The following is a 19,481-nucleotide window of genomic DNA, read 5'->3' as shown; positions in this document are numbered from 1 at the left end:
GCCCGGAGCCCCCCGTGTGCCCTCCCCTCCCAACCCGGAGCCCCCCCGTCTGCCCTCCCCTCCCCTCCCCTCCCAGCCCGGAGGCCCCCCCCCCCCCCCCCCTCTGCCCTCCCCTCCCCGAGCCCCCCGTGTGCCCTCCCCCCCCAGCCCGGAGCCCCCCCCATCTGCCCTCCCGTCCCCCTCCCAGCCTGAGGCCCCGCCCCCGTCCCAGCTTGTGCCCGCCCCGCCCGGGCATCTCTGCCCACAAGCAAGATGGCGGCCGCGGCCGGCCTGCCGCGTCACGTGCCCGCAGCGGCTCGGCGCGCGTGTGCGCGGGGCCTCTCGCGAGAGCTGCGGGCGGGCGGCGGAAGATGGCGCAGGGCGCGGGTAGCAACGGGGACGCCGCGGCCCTGCCGGTGGGCAAGGAGGCAGGTGAGCCCGGCGCGGGGCGCAGCCCGTCCGGCTGGGGGCCCGCCCCCCCCGCCCCGCCCCGCCCGCACCGGCCGAGGGACGGACACGCAGACGGATAGGCGGAGGGACAGGCGGACAGGCGGAGGGACAGGCGGACAGGCGGAGGGACAGGCAGGCGGACAGGCAGAGGGGCAGGCAGAGGGACAGGCGGACAGGCGGACGGACAGGCGGACACGCAGACGGACAGGCGGGCGGACAGGCGGAGGGACAGGCGGACAGGCGGAGGGACAGGCGGAGGGACAGGCGGACACGCAGACGGACAGGCGGAGGGACAGGCGGACAGGCAGACGGACAGGCGGAGGGACAGGCGGACAGGCAGACGGATAGGCGGAGGGACAGGCGGACAGGCAGACGGATAGGCGGAGGGACAGGCGGACAGGCAGAGGGGCAGGCAGAGGGACAGGCGGACACGCAGACGGATAGGCGGAGGGACAGGCGGACAGGCAGGCGGACAGGCGGAGGGACAGGCGGACAGGCGGAGGGACAGGCAGGCGGACAGGCAGAGGGACAGGCGGAGGGACAGGCGGACAGGCAGAGGGGAGGCAGAGGGACAGGCGGACAGGCGGACGGACAGGCGGACACGCAGACGGATAGGCGGACGGGCAGGCGGACAGGCGGAGGGACAGGCGGACAGGCGGAGGGACAGGCGGAGGGACAGGCGGACACGCAGACGGACAGGCGGAGGGACAGGCGGACACGCAGACGGACAGGCGGAGGGACAGGCGGACACGCAGACGGACAGGCGGAGGGACAGGCGGACAGGCAGACGGACAGGCGGAGGGACAGGCGGACAGGCAGACGGATAGGCGGAGGGACAGGCGGACAGGCAGACGGATAGGTGGAGGGACAGGCGGACAGGCAGAGGGGCAGGCAGAGGGACAGGCGGACAGGCAGACGGACAGGCGGACAGGCAGACGGACAGGCGGAGGGACAGGCGGACAGGCGGAGGGACAGGCGGACAGGCGGAGGGACAGGCGGACAGGCAGACGGATAGGCGGAGGGACAGGCGGACAGGCAGAGGGGCAGGCAGAGGGACAGGCGGACAGGCAGACGGATAGGCGGAGGGACAGGCAGACAGGCAGAGGGACAGGCGGAGGGGCAGGCGGAGGGACAGGCGGAGGGACAGGCGGACATGCAGACGGACAGGCAGACATGCAGGCAGACAGACAGGCGGACATGCAGACGGCCGGACAGGCAGACGGACAGGCAGACGGACAGGCAGAGGGACGGGCAGACGGACAGGCAGACAGGCAGGCAGACAGGCAGGCGGACAGGCAGAGGGGCAGACGGACATGCAGACGGGCAGGCGGACATGCAGACGGACAGGCAGAGGGACAGGCGGACAGGCAGAGGGACAGGCGGACATGCAGACGGACAGGCAGAGGGACAGACGGACATGCAGACGGACACGCAGAGGGACAGGCGGACAGGCAGGCGGACAGGCAGAGGGACAGACGGACAGGCGGACAGGCAGAGGGACAGGCAGAGGGACAGGCAGAGGGGCAGACGGACACGCAGAGGGACAGGTGGACATGCAGACGAACTGGCAGAGAGACAGATGGACCAGCAGACGGACAGGCAGCTAGCTAGGCAGACGGACAGACCGACAGGTGGTTTAATGAGTTTTCCTGGGCACAACCCGCTTCTTTCGGCTGTGACCCAGTGTACCCCTCCCTCCGGCACCACTGCTGCGTCAGGCAAGGCTGGGGTGCGGGTACACAGGAGTGCCGCTTGCCCGGGTAGGGCCGCAAGGGACAAAAGGGAGGTGGAACTACCGCGTACGTGGACAGCGTGTACCCTTGGACACAGGCTGAGACGGACGGGAGGCTGGCTTGGTGAAAGTTGCTAGGAAGGATAAAAGGGGTAAAGACAAAGGTGATTCCAAGGTAGGGATGTAAGCTATTAGCCGACTACCCGGGACCACAGGCTGTATCAGAGCAGCAGTGGGGGTGGGGGAGCTGGTGCTGGGGGGAGCTGGTTTCCTCCAGCACCCTCTCCGTGGGGGGAGGCAGAGGACGGCTGTGCCTTTGACTTTGAAATATAGCAGGAGTTCTTGTTACAAAGACAGAGGCGCTGCAGCTGGGATAGCGAGCGCCCCACCTCGCCCCTCTCCTCATTGAGTAGTTGATGGAAATTCCATTAATGACTTGATTAGCCAATTAATCAAAATGTAATATCCCTGTTCCATAGAAGGGGTCTACTACAGGCCACCTACCCAGAAAGAAGAGGTAGATGAAGTTTATTAAAAACCAAATGTATCTAAAGCCCAGGAGTTGGGGGTGATGGGGACTTCAACTATCCAGACATTTGCTGGGACATTAACACAGCAGGGCACAGATTATTCAACTAGTTCTGGGTATGTACTAGAAATATTTTTTATTTCAGAAGGTGGAGAAAGCTACTGGGGGGAGGCAGTTCTAGATTTCAGTTTAACAAATAGGGAGGAACTGGTTGAGAATTTGAAAGTGGAAGGCAGCTTGGGTGAAAGTGATCATGGCATCATGGAACACTAGAACTGGAAGGGACCTCGAGGTCTATAATCACAAAGTTCATCAGTCTTGCAGGGTTTCCCAGAGTGTGCTCTGTGGAACCCTGGGGGCTCCATGCAATGGGTCAGGGGCTCCGCAAGAAAATAGTAATGACAGTTGCATGACCGTGTTATTTTGTTACTAATTTTCTGATCATTTTCTTGGGAAAAAATTATCCAAACTAAAAATAGAATTCCAAAATTGTATCTGTTTAGGTACTTATTGGATTAAAAAGCGTAACATTTTAAAGCCGCTGCCAAATTTTCAGGACCCTCTTGGTGTCCATAGTTGAAAAACCCTGGTCTAAAGAGTGGTAGGAGGGAGAACAGCAAAATAAAGGCAGTAGATTTCAAGAAGGCAGACTTGAGCAAAGTCAGAGTGCTGGTAGACGGTGAAGGTTGGTGGTGGTGAGATTCCCACCGTAGTGAATGCCGGAGGAGAAAATGAGATAGAGAAGGAAACTAGGAAAAGAATAAGTTAAATATGACTTAGAAAGGTTAGATGTCTTCAGGTTACCAGGCCTGATGGAATGCACCTAGAATACTCCAGGAGCTGATTGAGGCCTTAGCTGGGCCCTTAGCTATTATCTTTGAAAAGTCATGGAAGACAGGAGAGATTCCGGAAGACTGGAATCTTTGCCTATCTAGAAAGAGGGAAATACGAACAATCCAGGATACTACAACCTAGTCAGTTTAACCTCTGTGCCAGGAAGGATAATGGAGCAAGTAATTAAGGAATCCATTTGCAAATGTCTGGAAGATAATAAGGAAATAAGTAATAGTCAGCATGGACTTGTCAAGAACAAATCATGTCAAACCAGCCTGCCGGCTTCCTTTGACAGGATAACAAGCCTTGTGGATAAGGGGGAAGTGGTATATGTGGTATACTTAGGATTTGATGCAGCTTCAGGTGATTTTATGAATAAACGAGGGAAATACAACCTAGATGGGACTACTATAAGGTGGCTACAGAACTGGTTGGGTTGCCATTCCCAGAGAATAGTTCTTTATAGTTCACAGTCCTGCTGGAAGGCAGAACAAGGGGGGTTCTGCAGGGCTCTGTTGTGGGACCGGCTCTGGTCAGTATCTTCATCAACAATGTAGATATCGGCATAGAGAGGACACTTATTAAGTTTGCAGCTGATCCCAAGCCAGGAGGGGTTGCAAGTGCATTTGGAAGATAGGGTCAGAATTCCAGCTGATCCGGGAACACTGGAGAAACGAGCTGAGGTAAACAGGAAGCAACGGGAGCGGTGCCTGCACCGAGCAATTTCTTTCAGCACTCAGGAGCCGCTTCATCTCTCTGGGCCACGTGGAACCCGTGGGCCTCATTTGAGCCCCACTTGCTCCACACTCACCCCCAGCAGTGGGAGCTGGTGCTCCAGCCATGGCGCCCCTCCCCACGGCCGGAGCACCAGCGCTGGCTAACGCGCCTGCAGGGGAGAGGGCAAGCCCCAAACCCGCAGGCTGGATGCAGCCCTGGGCTGGAGGCTCCCCACCCCTGCTGTAGCCCAGTGACTGTAAGGGAGGAGGCTTCGAGGCCATAGGTACATTTGCCATGGATAGATGCCAGGAGGCAGATGTTGACTCTCCCCTGTTGTTACACACTCCCATGCTGATTTCGTGGCTGTGTTCCCACAGCCAATGGGCATTGGGGTTTTCTTTCGTTTGATGCTTGTTCTGCTCTGCAGTGGAATCTTGGGGTGAATGATCAGGGTGGTGTTCTGCTGCTGCACATCCCTCAATGTGGGACTGTTAATCCACTAGTGTGCTAACGGTGGAAAGTGCAGATTCGCCCCGGTTCTTCCCCCAGGGGAGGCTGCCTTAGGGCTGAGGCTGGAATGGGGCGGACAGCGATCCCTGTTTTAGTTCTCAAAGAATACATTAGTTCCTAGTCCCTTCGTTGCGGCGGTGGTGTGAGTGAGTGAGTGAGTGAGTGAGTGGGGACTGACAAATCCAGGCAAAAAGAAATACCGTGTTTGTCTGTGCTCGTTCCCCCCCACCCGAGAATTACCCTACATTCCCAGCGCCAGAGTGGGAGATGCAGATTTGGGTGCGTTCTTCTTGACGCGTGCAGCTAAGGATGCCCGTCCAAGAGGCTAGGCCCCCTCACTACCTGGAGGTGACAGCCCCTCGAGGGTGGGAGCAGCGGCACGGTGTTAGCGAGAGAAGGAGCCGCTGTGCTGCAGTTCAACGTCCGTGTTTTGTTCTTCGCAGTTGATCGCCTGATCCGAGAGAACAGCCACATTTTCACAGAGGCGCAATGCAAAGTGTGCAGCGCAGTCCTCATCTCTGAGTCCCAGAAGCTTGCTCATTACCAGGTACGGCAGGCAGGAAGGTGTTACTGGGTTTCTTATTCAGTGTGACATCGGGTGGAGTATTAACCCACTTTTCTTCCTCACTCCCTGTCAGAGCAAGAAGCATGCGAACAAAGTGCGGCGGTACATGTCGATTCACGGGGAGGAGCAGCTCACCCAGGGGAAGAAGTTAAAGCTGGAGACCAAACAGGTGATGTAGAAAATGACCGGGCCTCTCACGTCAGCTCTAGAAGAGCAATAGCACCCTGTAAGCGCTGGGGAGGGCTTCAGTGGCACGTTCTGTGCCAGACAGAGGCATGTGATACATCAGAGAGAGGATAGTTGGAATTGGGTCGCTTAGGCCTGGTCTACACTGCAGGGCTACATTGACTTCAGTACGTGAATAGCGTAGATGAAGTCTGCGTAGCTTAGGGTGACTTACCTACACTATGCTGTGTTGACGAAAGAATCTCTCTGGTCGATTTACCTTACGCTTCTCGGTCTGGGGTCGTGCTAGAGTTGACAAGAAAGCAATCTACAGTTGATTTAGTGGGTCTTCCCTAGACCTGCTAAATCAACCCCCAGGGATTGACTGCTGCAGTCTCCTGGTAAGTGTATCCATTTCCTTATTGAGGACAACTTAGTCCTCTAGTTGCTACACATTGCTGGAGCAAGCACACCTCTTAGCCAGTGCGTGGCAACATCTGCAATCTAAACAATGCGTACCCCTGTGATAGCAGTACGTCTGGGGAGCAACATTTGGAAGGACGGGGGGGTCAAGGTGACTAGGAGCAGTCCTGAACACCCTTACTATGCAGTTCTCACCTGCGGCGAGCACGTCACAGGGAATTGCATTCCTGCAGTTTACTTTTTCGAAGAATCTCTTCTGATCCCAATGAGGTTCCCATTGCTGGTGGCTGTGGTGCCGTTACGGCAGTGAAGGTACCATGCTCCCAGCTGTCTGCCTGCAATGGTGACTGCGCAGTTGGGGTGACTGAGTCCAGTTTTCTCACCACTTCAGTGTTAATCCCTGAATCCAGCCTCTTGCATAGGCTCGTGGAGAGTCCAGTGCAGAGGTGGCTCTGGGTGGCGGTAGGCTGGGTAAAACCCACTGCTAAGCTGGTCCGGAGCTGTGCGCAACAGACGAGCAGGCTGGGGGGAGTGCCTGGTATTGCTTGGCCCATGCCACGTAGAACACAGGCTGGGAATCTCCCCCAGGCCTGCCCACAGCTCATTGAACCTTGTCCTCAGCTCCTCTGGGGCCTGCTTGCCTCCTAGTGCCGCTGCCCGATGAAAGTGAGCCTAGCCAGAGGCGGGAACGTGGCTCTTCAGAGGTGCGCCAAGTGCTTTGGCCTCGCCAGTTGCATGTAACCAAACGTCCGTGTTCCTCCTTGTGCACAGGAGAGCAGCAACGGAGAAGACAGGAACAAATGCTGCCCCATCTGTAACATGACCTTTTCGTCTCCCGTGGTGGCCATGTCTCACTACTTAGGCAAGACTCATGCCAAGAACATGAAGCTGAAGCAGCAGTCCCCCAGAGCGGAAGGTATGGCCTTCGGCAGCACCTGCGAGGGAGCAGCCCCATGGCCACCTGGCCACGCTCTCCCAGCACCATTTCTAGTGTAGCGGGTGGCGGAGGGCCGCATCCTGAGGCGGCCTCATGAAACCGCTGCCAGCAGCTCTGTGCCCTCTGGCAATCTGCCCTGAGCCTGGCACCGCCTTGAGGAAAGTCACTCTGGAGCGCCGGGGCCGCTCTGTGCCTGCAGGGAGCGGTGACGCCCATGGCGCCTCTCCTTGGCATCCGAGCGTGTTGCCAGTGCCGTCCTCAGGCAGCAATGGAGCTGGATGTGCTTGGCTGCGTTCATTTCACCCAGCCCTGGCACCAGGACTGCTCTGGACTAACGGCCCATGCCCATGTCATGCCATTGCGCTTCCCTGTCCCTTTGGGAGCGTTTGCTCTGCCCTCTGGCTTAGCGTTCCCCGTTTTCCATTTGCTGGGAGGGGCTGGCACCCATGGGGCGGGGGGTCTGTTCCCAGTTTCTTTCAGTAGGTCAGTGTTGGCCTGCAGTGCTCCTGGGTCTGGCCGGGGCGGGTCAGAGGGTCTGTGGTCTCATTTCACTTGGGAGCCTGCCTTGTCTTGCCCGTTGGTGTTTAACGGCTCTGGACGGGTGTGATTGGAAGAGAGGGTGCAGAGCCAAAGGGCGTCCAGCCAGCCTTCTGTCCAGAGCCCTTGTCTGCGCAACGCATGGACAGCCCTGCGGACTGGCACTGGCTCAGGGTGTGCGTCTTGGGATCGGGTAAGGGATGCTCTGGTTCGTTTTACAGTAATGCTGCCTGCACAGAAACGCCCTGCTACCCTCCCTCCCCCTGCTGTGTCTGCCACCGAGGAGACCCAGAGCACTGCTGACCCAGACAAGTTCTGCAGCCTCTGCCATGCTACTTTCAACAATCCACTCATGGCAAAACAGCATTATGTCGGCAAGAAGCACAGAAAACAAGAGACCAAGCTCAAGCTGATGGCACACTATGGTCGGGCCTCGGACACCCCTGCCGCTTCCTCCCTGGGTGAGTCCTGGGCAGCCAGAGTCACGGAGGATGGAGCAGCCGGTCTCCTGCTGGCCGTGGGGTGTGGCAGCCTTGTGAAGGGGCGTGAGAGTGAAAGTGTAAATTGGTGCGAGGCGGGCGTGGCTGTGGGGAGATTACCGGAGCTGTGGGCAGCCAGCTCGGGCCTGGCGCTGTGGTTGTGGGTTGTCTGCCTAGAGTCCTAGACAGACATTCCAAGGCGCAAGGGCTCTTAGGAGCAAGTTGAACTTTTCTAGCACGGTGCATTGGTCCCAGAGGGCCTGGAATGATGGCCGTCGGTGCCCCAGAGAGGTTCCTGCAGGGAGGACTTACCGGGCTGCAGAAATGGGCACGTGGGAGGGTTGACATTAGCCCCTCCAGTCCCCGCCCAAGAGGCAGTGGGCTTGCTGCAGCCCAGCTCGTGGGGGCGTGAAAGCTGAGCCCTCCAGAGCCGGTGTCACATCCTCCTTTGTGACCGGCTGTTTATAAGGAGCTTTGCGTATAGAGATGGAGTGACGGTGTCAGACCCCCCCTCCCGACTGGACATTCCTGCTCCCTTGAGGATAACGAAGGAGCAGACGAACGCGCTCTGTCGCTAACCTCTCCTGTGGGCTCTGCTCTCTCTCCGAGACGGGAGCCCGGTTTCAGCCCTTGCGCACGCTGGCCCGTGGGCGTGGATACCGGTGGTGCTGAGCAGCCGCGCTGGTCCCGTGGGAGAGGGGCAGGCAGTGGAGTGCTCTGAGGGGCTGCTCCTCGGATCAGAAGAGCCCGGCGTTGGTGTCAGGCCTTTGCTGTGGCTCAGAGGCGGGACTGAGTCCCTTCAGTTCTGGCCCCGGCGGTGCGGGGACGCGGGGGCTCTGGGGTGTAGAGGGACCCCTCCCACGGGACACTGTCACATCTCCTGTGACGTCTCGCCGGTCACACAAGGTTTCCGTGGCGGGGCTAGGGGCGCGCTAGCGCAGTCGATGAACCGACACGCAGAAGCTCATGGGTTAATGCTATAGACTACGCATCCCCCTCCCCCCATCAGGACGTTGTAGCAGGCAGGCCAGCAGCCCGGCTCAGTCCTGGCTCGCACCGGCTCTGGGGCCCACGCCGCTGCAGGTCTGCATTTCAACCGTATTAGGAGCTGGGCAGGCAGGCTCAGTTCCAGCCGTGCCAGGTCCGGGAGCTCACATGGCGCCCGGACGGGGGCTGCTGCCGCCCTGTGCTGCTGCCCCTGTATCAGAGGAAGCAGCGCGGGGCGACAGGCAGCCAGTGCGGGAGGGGAGCTGGGTTTTAAACTGGCTCCCCTCGCGGACCAGCTCCCAACTGGAGCCCCGCGCTGCTGTCTCTGATGAAGAGGCAGCAGTGCAGGGCAGCAGCGGCCCTTGTCCGGGGGCTCTGAGCTCCGGGACCCAGCAGGAGCCGGAACTGAGCCAGGCTGCCCGCCTGCCCAGCTCCTAATACGCTTTCAGTGCAGAGCCGCAGCAGAGCAGGGACTCGTCCCCGGGGACTGCCGCACAGTCAAGGAACCGAGAAGAATTCAGAGGTTACTCGACTATTCGAGAACGGAGATTTCATGGCCGAGGCTGCGGCACACACAACAGTGCTCCCAGCTGTGTCCCGGCTGCAGCTGCCGCCTAGCGCTGGGACGTGTCCTACAGCCTCACGGCCCGTCGCGAGATCCGAGCACCACGTCCCATTTGCGCTTGGCCCTCGCTCTCGCTCTGCTCCTGTCTTGGGGCTCCCCCTCGTTGGCCAGAGGCCACATCGAAAATCCCCAAAGCTGGAGGAGTGACTTTAGGTACCTCACCATTTCAGAAGCTCCTTTGATGCACAAGCGGCATAGGGTGGCAGGCCAGGGGCTGCTCCCTGGCCTGGTTAACCGGTACCCGGTCAGCATTACCTGGTCAGGTGGATGCTAGCCAAGTCATCGGTTACCCGTGTCATCCCTGTTAGGTAGATAAGCTCGGGCAGTGCTGAGTCCCCACTGCAACGTGGAAACGTCTCCCTCTGCTACTGAGGGACAGGTCCCGGGAGAAGTGGAGCCGCAGAAGCACTGCGGTGCCAGGGGCTGGCCACTGAAGGGGTGCGACTGTCCCGGGGAGATTACAGGATGCTGTGTAAGGAGGAACCAGCCCTCCGCTTGGAGCTGTTGTTTTGGGCTCAGCAGGCTGCTCCGCAAATGGCCGTGGCCTCGGCTCCGGCTCCGTTGGTGGGCTTGGGCGAGGCTTTGCTAGCTCCTCGGCCAGGCAGGGTGCTGGGTTTGCACGCGTTCCAGAGGGGCGTGTGCTAACGCTGCTGTTTGTTCCAGCTGGGAAGGGGTACCCCTGCAGCACGTGCAATATAGTGCTGAACTCCATCGAGCAGTACCAGGCTCACATCAGCGGCTTCAAGCACAAGAATCAGTAAGTGACCGTGGCGCACTCAGACCGTGTAGTTACCGTCAGGCCACTGACGCGGGAGCACTACGTCAGCGTTTGGAGAGGGCTGCCCTAGTGCCTGTGTCCCTGGGACGGCTTGTTGGGCTGGCTTCCGTTGGCGAGAGAGAAGCTGCGGGGTGGCACGTGGGACGGTAGAGTGGCCCGGCTCAAGGGCTTCTCTCCAAGGGAAGCTAATCCAATAAGAGATGACATCACCCGCCCTGTGCGTCTGTCATCCTGGGACTGACGGCCATTCGGGTTTGCTGCACTCCCTCTGCAGGCCAGTCGGGGGGTGACGCTAAGCCTGTTTGGTTACCTGGGCGTTTTGTCTAGTGCGGCCATGTCAGGCATGCGGCCCGGTTACATGGTTATACAAGGGGCGGCCAACCCACGGCTCTTTCATTACGGACACGTGGTTCCTGCTGGTTCTGAGCCGCGCGCCAGGACTGCTCACAGACAGCCGCTCTGCACACGCGCCCCAACGCCAGGAGGGAGGAGCGCGTGGCGGCAGTGGCTCCGGGACCCAGGCATTAGGCTAGAGCGGGAGTGGGGGGAGGGCTGGGGGTGCCTGGCTCTGGAGGAGAGGAGGGGGATTGGGTTAGAACGGGGGAGCTGGGGGTGCCTGACTCGGGGGGGGCGCTGGGGCTGCCTGGCTCTGGAGGAGAGGAGGGGGATTGGGTTAGAACGGGGGGGGCTGGGGGTGCCTGACTTGGGGGGGGGATTGAGTTAGAGCAGGGGGGCTGGGGGTGCCTGGCTCTGGAGGAGAGGAGGGGGATTGGGTTAGAACGGGGGAGCTGGGGGTGCCTGACTCGGGGGGGGGCGCTGGGGCTGCCTGGCTCTGGAGGAGAGGAGGGGGATTGGGTTAGAACGGGGGGGGCTGGGGGTGCCTGACTTGGGGGGGGGATTGAGTTAGAGCAGGGGGGCTGGGGGTGCCTGGCTCTGGAGGAGAGGAGGGGGAGGAGGGGGGGGGTGCGGGGGGGGGCTGGGGGGGGGAAGCTGGGGGTGCCTGACTCGGGGGGGGGGCGCTGGGGGTGCCTGGCTCTGGAGGAGAGGAGGGGGATTGGGTTAGAACGGGGGGGGCTGGGGGTGCCTGACTTGGGGGGGGGATTGAGTTAGAGCAGGGGGGCTGGGGGTGCCTGGCTCTGGAGGAGAGGAGGGGGATTGGGTTAGAACGGGGGAGCTGGGGGTGCCTGACTCGGGGGGGGGGGGGGCGCTGGGGGTGCCTGGCTCTGGAGGAGAGGAGGGGGATTGGGTTAGAACGGGGGGGGGGCTGGGGGTGCCTGGCTCTGGAGGAGAGGAGGGGGATTGGGTTAGAACGGGGGGGGGGGGCTGGGGGTGCCTGGCTCTGGAGGAGAGGAGGGGGATTGGGTTAGAATGGGGGGGCTGGGGGTGCCTGACTTGGGGGGGATTGAGTTAGAGCAGGGGGGCTGGGGGTGCCTGGCTCTGCAGGAGGGGGAGGCATTGGGTTAGAGCAGGGGGGCTGCAGCACCTTAAACTCAAAGTCTTCATGGTTGCAAATAACAATGTGACACCTCCGATTATTGTGTTCTAGTCAAACAAGACTGGACAAATATGATCCAATACACCGACAACACAATCTGTAATAATAAATCATTACAACTTTCCGACATTCGTACCTTTTCTTTGGTGGCCCTGAAAGCTCTCGGGTTTCGTTTGTAGGCTTCGAGCTTGAACATGCCTGGTCTAGAGCATCTTTGAGTTCTGCATGGTTGAGTCCATAGGTCAATTTCCTAAAGCTGGGGGGGACCATCGCGCCTTACTTCTGTGCTGCCGTCAGAGCTGGGCCCCCAGCCAGCAGCTGCTGCTCTCCAGCAGTCGAGTTCTGAGGCAGCGCTGCTGTCAGCAGCAGCGCAGAAATTAGGTAGCACTACTGGAAGGCCCCCTACGATAACCCTGAGACCCCCCCCCCGTTCCTTTTTGAATCAGGACCCCTACAACTACAACACTGTGAGATTTCAGATTTAAATAATTCACTATTTTAATCCTGTGACAGTGAAATTGACCTAACTGGGCTGTGAATTTGGTACAGCTCTACATACGAGAGCTAATTGCCCGTTGTGGACCAGAAACACCAAGTAGCTTATGAAGGGGTCAGATGTACAAGTAAACTACACAGGAAACGCTCGCCCCTGCGAATGGCAAAATTCACGAATCCTGGGAGCTGCAGCTCCTGGCTCCGCAGTGAGTTCCCCGCAACTCCCGAACTCCTGGCCGGGCTGGGACCCAGCCGTGAAAACACAGAACCAAATCGCAAGGGTCTCCTGTACAGCAGGGGGCAGGTGTCTCCTAGTCATGGACATCTGAGATCCAGCTGTTTAGCCTTCCTTCTGCTGAGCAACATTTCTGGAGCAGAGAGACCTGCTTGCAGCTTTCCTGCTACCCTGGCCTACTCGGACATGGACACGAGGCCTAAGTGTACTGGCCCTTGGACAGCGTGTCCCCAAGCACCATGCACACCCCATGACTTGCTGTGCTTGGTGTGTTCCTGCCCTGTGAACAATCATTGGGTACCACAGATCTCCAGGGGAGCCCTGATTCTGAGCTTTACCTTAGAGGTGCTGAGAGTGAAGCCGAACAGGCGGGTGCAGCGTGCCTGAGGAAGGAGGGGAGCTCGGCGGGTGAACGTCTCCGCGGTGAGAACCTGCGAGCCAGCCACGTGTCCCAGGGCGCGCAGAGAGCGCTGGGACTGGGGCCGGGCAGAAGGTGCTTCACTCACTGTCTGGACCGTGGGGAATAGCAGCCAGTGGGAACATTCCTCCACCGGTTGGACTCTGAGCCCTGGCGGCTACACCTGCAGCCTGGGCCGCGGGGATGGAAAGCGTTCGGCCGCAGATCGCAGGGCGCTGGCCAGCGTGCGGAGCCAGGAGACGCCCTGCCTTTGCGGAGCAGGGCGTGTGGGCTGGGCCTGCCCAGAACGCTGCCTTAGCGCTGACCGTGTTTGCGTTCGTCCAGCCTCCCAGCCCTTTGGGTGGCCGGAGGCTGCTGGGTGGAAGGTGGGCGCGTGTGGGCTCGGCGTGGCACCGCACTCCACAGTCTGGCAGAGCCGTGGCTCGCTCGCGGCCGGGAGCGCCCCAGCCTCGGGGGCCACGGGAAGCCCAGACTGAGTGTCGGGGGTCGCTTTGTAGAGCCCCCGGGTTCTTCACAGAAAGCCCGCTCCTCCCACTGCCTCTGTCTGCCTTCCTGTGTCTTGCGGCACCGAGACAGGCGTCTCCCCCACTGGGCCCTCGGGTGCTCGTACAGCCAGCAGCGTGACAGCCGCAGAGCGATAATTACCCCTTACCGAACACACCCTGAAAAGCGCTCGTTTCCGCAGCAAGCTGCTTTAGTCCCTACGGGCCCTGCTGGCACACGACTCCCCGCGTGGCCTGTAAGCTGCTCCTGGACGAAGCCCGTCGGCCGAGGCAGCTCCACAGCGGGGGCTGCAGCCTGAGAAGAAAACAAGGCAGCCTGGCTTGTAACGGCAGCGTTAGTGGCGCGGTGCATGGGGGGGCCGGGGGCTTCCTTCTGGATAAGGCACTTGAAAGCACGTTGCCTGTGAAAGTGCTGCGGGGGGGTGCGACGCTAGCGCGCCCGCTCCACAGAGGTTCTGACTGTTGTCTGCTCTCCCTCTCTTCCCCCACCCCCTGTGCAGGGTGCCAGGAGCAGTGCCCAGTGTCGGCCGGTTCCCAAAGCAGCAGTATGTCCGGGAAGAGTCAACTGCCCCTGGGGGCTACAGTTACTTCAGCCAGGACTTGTAGAGCAAGCTGTAGCCCTGGTCCTGGTGCTGCCAGGGGCTCCATCCTTCGCCACCCCCGTTACTTCGTTATTCCCTCCGTGTGCACCTGCCAAGCAGCCCCGAGCTGGGCGTCTGCCGAGGGATCCAGCAGCAGCAGCCACTGGGCAGCGAGAGCCACTCCCCAAGAGCCGCTCCCGTGGGCAGCCTTTCCTGTGTGGCTGGAGGGCTGAGGGCGCGGCAGGGTCCAACAGCGGCAAACAGCCTGTCTCCTCCCTCCCCGGCAGCGCAGCGCCTGGAATTGCGGCGTCCGAAGAGCCCGACCCGCTGGGGTGGCTGTTCCCGAAGGCAGGCTCCCGGCTAGGAGGGAGCTGGCGCTGGAAGCTTGACTGTGGACAGACGCCTTCCCCAGGCTTCGGCTCTGGTTTTCCTGTCCCTCCCCACCGGCGACGGCCGTTAGGGCTGCTCCGGAGTGCTGCAGGTGCTGGTTCTGGAGGTCGGGGTTGGGCTCCCTTCCTAGCTACTGTGGGGGTGCAAACCTGCTGCTACGCAGGGCTCGGGGGCCTCCAAGGGAGGAGAGTACAAGCGCTGGGTCTGGGAGACCCCTGGGGACCATGCTGACGCGTCACGGGAGAGGAAGGGAGTCCCGTTGGCTGCCGAGTGCTCTTCCGTCAGACCCTGGCGGGGGGGCTCGGCAGAGGGGGCCCCGAGGGGAGGGCGGAGGTGGCTGTCGCCCGTCATGTGGGTGGCGTTTTCTAAACAGATCTTCTCCTTTTTCTCGTTGCTAACCTGCTGCCCGGGGCTGCAGGCTCCCGGCTCCCAGCCGGCTGTGCAGGTGCTTGGGCCCGCTTGCCTGGCTCTCCTTGGCTCCTGGGGCTGCCCCGCCCCCCCGCGAAGTCCCTTTCCCTGCAGGCGGGAGGCACTGCTGTCCCCGTGTGCTGCTACTGCTTTGTCGGCGCCACTTGGCGGGTGCCTGGGCTTGCAGCCTGTGGCCACTGACTTGCCCCGGAGCCCCGTGCAGTGCAGCTACCCTTGGCCGGAAACTGCAGCTGGCCGGGGCTCCTGGCACCTCCCTCTCCCTCTCCTCTCGGTGACCAGCACCTGGGCCGCAAATGCACAAAGCCAGGAGCCCGCTTGCCTGCTAATCTAGCCCCTGTGGCCCCTCCCACTGCAGCCCGCCCTGCGCTGCCCCAGGGAAGGGCTGCTCGCTCTGCCTCCTGCTGGCCTGGCACTGCCCTGCCCCGAGGCCTGGCTGGCTCCCTGCCCCGCCCCGCCCCGCCCCACGGCCTGGCTGGCTGCACGCTCCCTGCCCTGTCCCACCCTGTACTGCCCCGAGGCCTGGCTGGCTCCCTGCCCCACCCCGCCCCGCCCCACGGCCTGGCTGCACGCTCCCTGCCCTGTCCCACCCTGTCCTGCCCCGAGGCCTGGCTGGCTCCCTGCCCCACCCCGCCCCGCCCCACGGCCTGGCTGCGCGCTCCCTGCCCTGTCCCACCCTGTCCTGCCCCGAGGCCTGGCTGGCTGCGCGCTCCCTGCCCTGTCCCACCCTGTCCTGCCCCGAGGCCTGGCTGGCTGCGCGCTCCCTGCCCTGTCCCACCCTGTCCTGCCCCGAGGCCTGGCTGGCTGCGTGCTCCCTGCCCTGTCCCGCCCTGTCCTGCCCCGTCCCGCCCCGAGGCCTGGCCGGCTCCCTGCCCTGTCCCGCCCCGTCCCGCCCCGAGGCCTGGCTGGCTCCCTGCCCTGCCCCGCCCTGTCCCGCCCCGAGGCCTGGCTGGCTCCCTGCCCTGCCCCGCCCCGTCCCGCCCCGAGGCCTGGCTGGCTCCCTGCCCTGCCCTGCCCCGCCCCGTCCCGCCCCGAGGCCTGGCTGGCTCCCTGCCCTGCCCCGCCCCGTCCCGCCCCGAGGCCTGGCTGGCTCCCTGCCCTGCCCTGCCCCGCCCCGTCCCGCCCCAAGGCCTGGCTGGCTGTGTGCTCCCTGCCCTGCCGAACATCAGGCTGACTGCTGAGCAGGCCGCGCTAACAGGCGGCGGGACATGCTGTGTGTTGGGCGCACACCCGGACTCTGCTGCTTCCTGGCTCTCGTTGTGCCAGTCTGCCGTGCGGGGGAGGGCAGGTGCTGGGGGTTCACAGTGGGAGCCCTCCGCTTCCAGCACTGCGGGAGCATTGGTGGGTCTGCTCCCCCCAGTCTGAGCAGGGTGTCCGATGCCCGGTGTCTGCGTCGCTGCTGGCTCCCTCGCCGCGCTCTGAATAGACGGTTGTTCCTGCGTGTGTGTGGCGTGCTGTGTGCTTGCTGTGGCCGATTCCGGGCCGCCGGGGCAGTGCATCTCTGCCAGCCTGCCCTCCTGGGGCCGCAGCCAGGCCACCGGGGCTGCCGTGCACTTCCACTGCCTGCTGCTGCGGGACAGCGACCTGCGGCTGGCTGTCAGCCAGGGCGAACGCTGGCCGAGGAAGAGAGTCCAGCTCTGGACTTGTGCCAAATCCTTCCCCGGCTGGGCTGGCCTGGCAGTGCGGAGGGGCTGCCCAGCTGGGCGGCTGTGCCCCGTGTGCACCCCGCTCGCAGGGAGGTACCCGACAGCCTGTCCGGTGTCGTGGCCCGGCTGTGCCCCGTGTGCACCCCGCTCGCAGGGAGGTACCCGACAGCCTGTCCGGTGTCGTGGCCCGGCTGTGCCCCGTGTACACCCCGCTCGCAGGGAGGTACCCGACAGCCTGTCCGGTGTCGTGGCCCGGCTGTGCCAGAGGCGTGATGCCTGCCAGCGGTGCTGCGTCGTGCTGTGAGAGGCCATGGGCCCGCCGGGCACTGTGGCGCTGAGGCCTCGAGCGTGAGGAGCCGGTCCGTGCGTGACTGAGGTCAGACCGCTCTGATCTCGGCGCGGGCCTTCCTCCAACTGGCCTTGCTGTGCGCCAGGAGAGCAGGGCTGGGGCGCAGTGTCTGTGCTGTGCTTGGAGAGTACCCTGAATGCCTGGCACTGGTGGTCTGCGCCGCTCCGCCCAGTACCCCGCCACGGCGCTCCCCGCGCTGGCAGCGCCTGGTATTTCAAAGCGCAGGCGGCGGCCGACAGCCCAGAGCTCTGTCCATAGAGGAGTCGAGAGGCTCCGGCGTGGCGAGGGGGGGTCGCCGCCTGGGGACGGGACCTGGGCTCACGGGCTTTGCGCTGGCTGGGCTGGGGCGACCACGCCTTGCCCCTGGACAGCCCGGCTCCTGTGGCCCCTCTGTCCTGCATGGGTGGGGGCCGGGCCTTGGCTTGGCACGCCCTGCGGAGCGCGTGGTGCAGCGAGTGCGGACGTGCCGCGGGCCTGGAGCTGGAGGCCCTGGCCGCCGGGCGGATTGCGGGGCCAGGGAAGTGCCCGTGGTGCACGCGTGAGCGGGGAGGGCGGCCATTTGCCCTGCTGCTGCCCCAGCCTTGTGCCAGGCACCCAGGGCGCTGGCAGTGCTGGCTGGACCTGCGTGGGCACCAGCCTTGGTTCTTCCGGGGGCGGGTTTCCCGCGGTGTTGATGCTGGCCCAGGGTACAGCGATGGAGCCTGCCCACTCCCCTGGCGCTCCACTGAAGGGCCTGGGCACGAGCTGCTGGGCTCCCCGTGGGCCGGACCGCCTCTCTGCCCTGCCCTGAGCTCGCTGTGGGGGAGCACGGTGTGGGCTGTGCCCTGCCCCTCCCACTGCTCAGACCGTGTGACTGGGCCCTCACTCCTGGAGCGGGGAGCTGGGGCTGAGCAGTATCGGGGGGTGGGAGGATCCAGTTCCCCGGGGGGTTCCTCAGAGGCCAAACCACCCAGCAGGAGAGGCTGGTCCCTCCCTCCCCACGTGGCAGGGCCATTCCCCATGCAGGTAGCCCAGTGCATCACATGGGCAGGGGGCACTTCCCGCCGGGGCGCCGGCTCTGGCTGGGCAGCGCCTTGAGCCAGGGCTGCGTATTGTGCTGCTGCAGGCCCAGACGGGCCTGTCTGAGCTCCCTGCTGCTGGGGGCTCCATGGGGCAGGGAGCCTGAGCCCCAGAAAACTGCTCCCACAGCTGCCCCACCGCCAGCTCCGGCTGCTGCCTGCCCGCACTGCCGCCCCGCGCCAGCCCCCCCCCCCCCCCCGCCAGCAGCCTGCACGGGCAGGGAGCAAGCAGCTGCCACGGGCCCCGCCAGGCCCTCGCTGAGAGCCGCTCTGGGGGCCCTGTCCAGAGGCAGGGCCTACACCCAGCAGTGGCTGCACGACCTTGACCGCAGCTCCCCCTTCTGCCCCTGCCCCCCTGCCTCACCCGGCCCCCTGGCTGCTGTTGGAGCCCTTCCTTCCTCCATCTCCCCTGCAGTGGGCAGGCTGGTGTGCCCCAGCCACGGGCTTTTCTCCCCCTACGCGCCAGGCCAGGCGGGCCGGGCCCACATGGTGCCAGTGGGAGGGTAGAAGTGGCCCCATGTGACAGCCTGCCAGGCTGGGGCCCGTTGCTGAAGCTCTTTTTGGGGGGCTGCTGAGCTGCACCCCCCTTTTCACGCCATCACGGCCCCCAGCTGGGGTCACCCCTTGGGCTGGCGACTCCCGCGCTGGATCCCATTGCAGCTCCTGCCGTCCAGTCGCTCCGGGCCCGGGCCCAGCCGGAGGCAGCTGCGGAGCCCTGGGCCGGTGGCAGGAGCCGGGGTGGCAGCGCAGCCTTCAGGGCTGCATCCCAGCCTGGGGGAGCCGCGGGGGGCCGGGCCCGGGCGCAGGGGAGGGGGGTGGAAAGCCTGGGGATGCTGCAGCCCCACCCATGATCCCTGCGCCTCGGGGCAGGGTGCACAGCAGGGGGGAGCATCGGGCCCCTCCTTGAGGCCCCGGCCTGGCTGGGGTCCACTACAGCCCTGGGGCTGTGTGCGCGGGCAGCCTGGCCTCTGCAGGGCACGTCCGGGGTATCGCGGGGGCAGGGCTGTGGGGATCTGGAGGGGCTGCCCTTTGCACTGGGGCACATCCATCCTCCTCCTCCCGCGGAGCCGAGTCGGGCCTGCAGGGCAGGGGTGTTGCTGGCTGGGCCGGGAGGCCGGGCAGCGCTAATCCAGGAGAGCCCGGCGTGGGGCGGGGCCTGGGCTGCCCGAAATGCTGCCCCCTCTGCAGGGCCGGAGTGACCCGCAATCAGGGCCGTGCTGGCAGCATTCCCTTGGGAGGAGGGTGGCCAGGAGTGCGGGCACCAGCCGGGCCGGGGAGCCTGGGGACGTGCAGGGCTCGCCCCTCCCCGCCGAGCCCCAGGAGGCACCGTGTCCAGCCCCGGACCGAGGCAGGAGCAGCCCAACTCCAGCAGCCCAGCCAGGGCTTGGGCCAGCCGGGACTCACACCCCTCAAGGGATGGAGACTCCGCCCCCGCCCCAGGGATCCCAGCCCCGCGCTTCCCCAGGGAGGCTGAGGGGCAGGGCTCCCTTCTGACACCCTAGGGCCGATGGGATCCCCAGAGCTACGGAGCAGCCACGTCCCCCAGGGAAGAGCCCTCCTCTTGCCCCCGGCTCCTTGGTGCCTGCCTGCCTCAGCTGCCAGCTCTCCCCACCCCTGAGCTGCACTCCCCCCACAGCT

At 63.6% G+C, this 19,481-nt stretch overlaps 1 protein-coding gene across 1 annotated transcript; it reads left to right on the top strand.

The window, feature by feature from the left end:
* The first annotated feature begins 252 nt into the window (after window positions 1-252).
* Window positions 253-14,149, top strand: ZNF346 (zinc finger protein 346). Its single transcript, XM_089769422.1, has 7 exons — window positions 253-411; window positions 5,195-5,298; window positions 5,390-5,485; window positions 6,676-6,820; window positions 7,600-7,839; window positions 10,133-10,226; window positions 13,894-14,149. The coding sequence occupies exons 1-7, from the start codon at window positions 351-353 to the stop codon at window positions 13,997-13,999; spliced, it is 846 nt and encodes a 281-aa protein (XP_089625548.1). The 5' UTR covers window positions 253-350; the 3' UTR covers window positions 14,000-14,149.
* The last annotated feature ends 5,332 nt before the right edge of the window (window positions 14,150-19,481 follow it).

The sequence above is a fragment of the Pelodiscus sinensis genome, chromosome 16 (assembly GCF_052426305.1).
Source record: "Pelodiscus sinensis isolate ZL-2025 chromosome 16, ASM5242630v1, whole genome shotgun sequence".
In the NCBI taxonomy this organism is placed as follows: domain Eukaryota; kingdom Metazoa; phylum Chordata; order Testudines; family Trionychidae; genus Pelodiscus; species Pelodiscus sinensis.
This window is presented reverse-complemented; position numbering and strand designations above follow the sequence as displayed.

Excerpts from the sequence above, each read along its gene's own strand:
- ZNF346 (XM_089769422.1), top strand. The coding sequence starts at position 351 with ATGGCGCAGGGCGCGGGTAGCAACGGGGACGCCGCGGCCCTGCCGGTG. Across the intron at positions 5,486-6,675 it reads TAAAGCTGGAGACCAAACAG|GAGAGCAGCAACGGAGAAGA; the intron begins GTGATGTAGAAA and ends CCTTGTGCACAG. Across the intron at positions 7,840-10,132 it reads CCCTGCCGCTTCCTCCCTGG|CTGGGAAGGGGTACCCCTGC; the intron begins GTGAGTCCTGGG and ends TGTTTGTTCCAG.